This window comes from Piliocolobus tephrosceles, chromosome 11 (assembly GCF_002776525.5).
Source record: "Piliocolobus tephrosceles isolate RC106 chromosome 11, ASM277652v3, whole genome shotgun sequence".
Lineage (NCBI taxonomy): Eukaryota > Metazoa > Chordata > Mammalia > Primates > Cercopithecidae > Piliocolobus > Piliocolobus tephrosceles.
In genome coordinates this window covers 83,758,413-83,764,412 of record NC_045444.1, presented here as the reverse complement: position 1 = coordinate 83,764,412, position 6,000 = coordinate 83,758,413, and the positions used below count along the sequence as shown (strand labels likewise).

The 6,000-nt window shown below is 37.2% G+C and overlaps 1 protein-coding gene across 1 annotated transcript in view; it reads left to right on the top strand.

Moving 5' to 3' along the window:
• The first annotated feature begins 483 nt into the window (after nt 1–483).
• Nucleotides 484–6,000, top strand: part of RFTN2 (raftlin family member 2) — a 91,386-nt gene continuing 85,869 nt past the window's right edge. Inside the window, exon 1 of the mRNA XM_023218196.1 lies at nt 484–671. Within this exon, the coding sequence (XP_023073964.1) occupies nt 533–671 (139 nt within the window). The 5' untranslated portion in view covers nt 484–532. The remainder of the gene's footprint in view (nt 672–6,000) is intronic.

Genomic DNA, 6,000 nt, shown 5'->3' with positions numbered 1-6,000 from the left:
TAGCTGAGAGAGGAAGGAGGGTAGCAGGACAGAGAGAAGAGGGAAAACAGAAAAAGAATTGTATGCCACTATGTCTGAATATATCTTCTACTTGTAGATAATTACATCCAAGTTGCCCTTTTGCCTTTTTATTTCCGTTTTTGGACACCTCTTTTTATCATCCAGCCAACTAGGATAGACAAAGCACCGCTGGTGCCCTGAGTGACAGAACTCTGGTAGGGGGCTGGCTGTAAATTGACGTGGCATGGAAATTCTCCGCTAAGTTGTAGCAGCTTGCATGTTTCTCTAAGATCAAGCCCAGCCTCCTGGAGCTGTAGCTTAATCATGGGTTCAGTGACTTTACAGAAAAATGGATAGAAAAATTCTTCAACTCCTTTCTTTGGACTCAGATGTTTTCTTTTTGGTTATCTATGGTTTAGCTGAAAACAAAATCAAAGCAGTTAAGTCTATAACTTTCTTTTTGCAGCTTAAACAACAGAATTTGCTGCTCTCCCTCCCCTTTCCTGCAATTTAATTCCTTACAGATTTTGCCATGGGGTGCGGACTTAGAAAGCTAGAAGACCCTGATGATAGCAGCCCTGGAAAAATATTTTCTACCCTGAAGAGACCGCAAGTGGAAACAAAGACAGAATTTGCTTACGAATATGTATTGCTGGATTTTACTCTACAAGGTACTTTTTGCTTCTATTTTGTTTGTTAAATGTTTCAGAGATAAGAGACTACTAATTGTTTTTAAATGTTGACTTACAAATTTTTAAACTGTTCTTCATAATGAGATTGTATATTCAAACAATAATGCTTTGCTTCTTAATTATACTTTGTAAGATTTTTGTTTTGCTGTTTGCTTCCTTTTTTTTTTGGTAACATGGCTCATATGTACCTCCTAAAATTAGGAAAATTGCCTGGAACTACTTCTTTCGTTTTTAAATCAAATACTTATTATAGAAGGATTTATGAAAAATGCTTGATTTCCAGGACAAATAGCTATATAGCCTCAGTGAGACGGTTTGTATTGTGAAAAAGATTTGAAAATCACAAGAAGGTATTATGTAGGAAATATTACTTGCATCATATCATGGAAGAGTTTGCTAAGACAATTGTGAGGCTTTCAATTGTGTTAGACTCTGTGATTATGGTAGTCATTTGATATTTTTGACCAAACTAAACTGTAAGTTTTGAATATGTAGTTAAAAAAAAAAAAGATAGCCTTCTGTAAGACACTTCCTTTACTCAGTGCCCTGTCCCCAACAGAGAAACTCTCTGTTCCAGAAAGTTGGAAACACAAATAAACAAGCCCAGATGGCAGCTCTGTGGAAGGAATCGAGGTGGCTCGATTTCACAAATACTTTGCCTCATTTCTTTTGGAAACTTTAGAGTACTGTACAACTGCATAGACAGAGCAGCTTTTAAAAAGAGCTGTATCTTTAATTATGAGGTACTAAAAATGAATTTTAGGGTACCTTGCTTGCTGTTAAAGTTATCAGATATTAGTATTTAAAGTTCTTATTATAGTTATATTTTTAATTCTAATGAGCCACACATTTTATCAGTTCTCAAAAAGTTTATACTAAATTATCATGTTGAATATTATCTTAATTTTTTCCAAATTTATTGTTTACACACATTCTCCTTTTTTTTTTTTTTTGTCCTTTGCTCTAGAAACAGTGCATCTTTGTGCAAGAAGCAAGAGCAGCCCATTTTTCTTTGTCAAAAATTAAGCTGGCCAGCAAACAGACTCCCTTCCAGGGACATACACAAAATCTGTACATAGACTTTTAACATGGTCACAGCCTATTTTTGTTTAAAGCTAAGGCTACCAAAGCAAAAAAATTAATATTCTTAATTTCTTAATTTTCTTTTTAATTATGAATGTTAAAAACGGATTAAGATAATGACGATTATCAGAGAAGTATCCAAACAACCGTTTGAATTTTTTGTACACTTTTTCAAAAACCTTCATTTGAGAAAATATTTGTAATGTGGTGCTATGTTCACACCACTGATTTTCCTTGTCAATTTTTTTTTAGGACTAGTTTCTGTAAATCCATAGGAGACAGACACATACTTTCCTTAATCTTGAAACACTGTCTATTCATGAATTTAGGTCAGAACCATTTTGATCTATACTTTAGGATTCTCTGCACAATCCATCATAGGATCATAGGGTTTAAAGTAACTTGAAAAGTTTTTCTGATTCATTTCCTTGCAATAATATTAACATCTCAAACAAATTTGTATAAATGCAGTCATCCTTGAATCAGAAAGATCTGCAGCTTTATTCAAAAGTCATTTGGGTTTTGTTATTCTCAGAAGCCCTTCTCTCTGTGAAAGGAGTGTAATTTCTACCTTCCACTCTAGGTGCTTAGAAGAGATAACAGAGTACCACACTGTAAAAGTTTAAGTATGGACAGAGTGTGCAAATGTTAACACATAAAGCAGGCACATACTTTAAAGCTGCACCTGGTTCCTATTTGGTACAGGCGCCTAGTCTCCTGGTGCCCCATTGCTCTCCAATTTTTCCACATGTTTTTGTTTTAGTTTTTCTTTGTTTCTGTCTTCCCCATTGCCTTTGCTTCAGAAGCCAGGACTCAGCATCAGCCCAGCTCCACAAACCACCTTCCAGGTCATAGTTTCCCGGCTGCTCTTCTGTTGTCTCTGACCTCCGGCTGCCACTCCAATGTATATAGGAGTGGGTCATGGGTGGGTTAAAACATGCCAGCCTTCTGTTTGGCACTGGTAATTGTGTCCTGGGGTTGCTGGGAGGAGTCTTGAATAGTGGCACCTCCTGCCTGTCAGAGGCCACCATGGAATGAGCAACCTTTCAGGAAATAAAACGGCCTGGTGACGGCTGTGTGTGCTCATGATGAGCCTGTCTCTTATGTTATTTTCCTCTGTTTTTTCCAAATAGAGGCCATGGCACAGAAAGTAGATCCAATGGGGGCAGGAGGAGGAGACCCCCTGAAAATCCACAGTGCCTTGTCCTGCATTATGGTGGTTGTAACTTTCTTGAACAACTTATTTATTTTCCATTCAATTATATATCACTTTCAAAGCTCCACCCAGAAAACAAAACAACTTACACCTCCCGTTCTCTCCTTATCTCTCTGTCTCTGTCTCTCTTCCTCTCCCTTCCCCACACTTTTCTTTTTCTTTTTGGCCTTTGAATCATTATTTGCATCTCTATAGAAGAAATCACAGCGTAGACTTGAAGCATACAAAGCTCTGGAGTCATAGTTTTGGGGTCCTAATCTAGGCTGAAAACTGTGGCAAATTTGTAAACGTTGCTCTGCGTCAGTTTCCTCATCTATAAAATGGGTATTCTCATGGTGCTGACATCACAGAGTTGTTTTAAGGATCAAAGGAACTAGCATAAGATGATCTACTTGGAAAGGTATCTGGCACTTAGTAAGCACTTGATAAAAGTTAACTGTTATGATGCTTCCTCTGAGAATACCCTCTGTCTCCACATTCCTCCTTAAACCCAGCTCCTGCAGGAGGCTTTTTGACCAACCTATTGAGGTCATTAAAATAATTCCTACATTTCCCCTCTGATACATAATCATCAAGTATTGGTTACTTATATGTTCTCTTCAAAGGTTCATACACATTTTTCTTATTCTGGCCATAAAATTATTAGTTTGTGCAACTGCAACTCGACAAATGTTTTTGGAGTAGTTCCTGATTATGTTGCCATGCTGGGTATCTTAGGTACTATGAAAGAAATAAAACACATAGCCCCTTCTTTCAAGAAATTTAAAGTCTCATCCAAGTAGGCTGAATTTTTCTGGAACTTTATGCCAAGTCTACCAATTGCACTAATGAGCTTTCGGTAAACTGTTTGTGATATGTTTTCTGGATTATTGTGTAGTAATGATTTCTTTCACTGTATTATGATAAAGTAACAATTCATTATTCCTGCTTATTAGTGAGATTTTGAAGTCATCTAGAGATTTCTTATAGTGTGTCTATTTATACGTGTTTATGAAAGTATATGATGTATGTATATGAATGTGTTATAGGGTTTCTTAACAAAAAGTTAAAATAACTCCACAAGTGATCCAAAAGGGTTAATTTACCTCCTTGTACAATTCCAGGAAACAATCTGAATAATAACAGCCTTAAGAATTTTTAGAGCATTTATAGCTTTGTGAGTAAAAAGAGGTTCTACAATACTAAAACCCAACAGAAAATTGGATGGTAGCTTCCTTATCTGAATTTCTGGTAGAATTACATAAAATATGAGTGAAATTTTGCTAGCCTCTAGCTTGCTTGTTATTATTAGAACAAGAAATTATATTTGTCTTTCATCATCACCATTAACAGGAATAGATATATATTATACATGTACTCTGTAGAAAATGCTGATTAGCATTGGAAATATAAAAAAGAATAAGACAGTTTCAGCCCTCAAATATTTTGTATTCAACTTGGTCAAACTGGACAAGATCATGAACTCATCAAGGTTAGGAATTATATCATCTACATCTTTATACACCCTGTGTCCAGCACGATGTTTGGAATATGAGTGATGATCAATATTCTTTGTTGAATGAGTGAATGAATAAAAAATTATAATACAAGGTACATATGGAGGAAATAGTGTGCTACAACAAGTATCAAAGGAGAAATCAATTTTGAATAGGATCAGTTGGACCCAGAGTTAGGACTTTAACTGACCCTTGAAGAAAATGGCTTAAACAGAAAAAGATTAAGAGGTTGGAGTAAGTTCAAGGGCTAGTGAAAACAGCAGTGAGCTAAAGGAGATTTTCTAGGGAGGAAGCAGAAAGTAAGATTCTAAACTAATGGGATATGGGAAGGTTCTGGCTTAGCTAGGGAGTTAAGACCTAATTCTATGGAAGATAAATGGCAGTAAAGGCTGTTTGAACAAGTAGTTGATAGGGGCAGAAAAGTGTTTTGAGAAGATTCATGTGGAATTGCAGTGAGAAGGGATGGAGGCAAGAAGTCAAGGCCAATGATGAAGAAGATCTGTGGGTGAAGGTCAGTAATAGGGATAGGATACAAGGGGTAGATATAACAGATGTTATGAAGGAGGAACTTGGCCTGTGACTGGCTGGATATGAAGGGATGGAAAGAATGAGGAATCCAGGATGACTTCCCAGTTTTGAGCCTGAGTGACTATGGAAATAATGAGTCCTCTTACAGAAGGAGGGGCACCCCAAAGGGAGTCTGTCTGTGGTCAAAGAGCAATTTCATTGCAGTCATGTTGCATTTGAGGTGGCAGTGAAAGATCTTAGTTGAGGCAGTTATGGATGCACAGCTGACTGAAATTTCAAGAAGGAATTGAAATAGATTATTTTTTTGAGACAGGATCTCACTCTGTCATCCAGGTTGAAGTGCAGTGACTCAGTCACAGCTCACTGTAAACATGACTTCCCAAGCTCAAGCAATCCTCCTGCCTCAGCTGCTGGAGTAGCTGAGACTACACATGTGCCACCTTGCCTGGCTTATTTTTTAATTTTTTGTAGAGATGGAGGTCGGTCTTGCTATGTTGCCCAGACTGGTCTCAAACACCAGTGTTGGTAAATTGTTAGAATCGTTTAGGGAAAAAAAGTGTGGCATTATCTACTTAGCTAAAGATATACCCAACAGAAATGAGTGTACATGTGCACCATGAGGCACTACAAGAATGTTCACAGAAGTGTTGTTTGTAATAACCCAAAAGTGTAAACAACCCAGAACTCCAAAAAACAAAAGAATGGAAAAAGTAAATTGTGGTATACTCACACAATACTGCAGAAATCAGCAAATACTCTGTAAAGGGTTGGATGGTAAATATGAGGTCTCCGACACAACTATTCAACTCTGCTGTTGTAGCGTGAAAGCAGCCGTAGACAACATATAACAAAACAGACCACAGGTCACAGTTGGCCAACTCTTACCACACTGCAGTGAAAACAGAGGAACTCCAATTACACAAGATGAATTCCACAAGCATGATATTGAGTGAAGACAGACACACAAGTCCATGCTATGTGATTC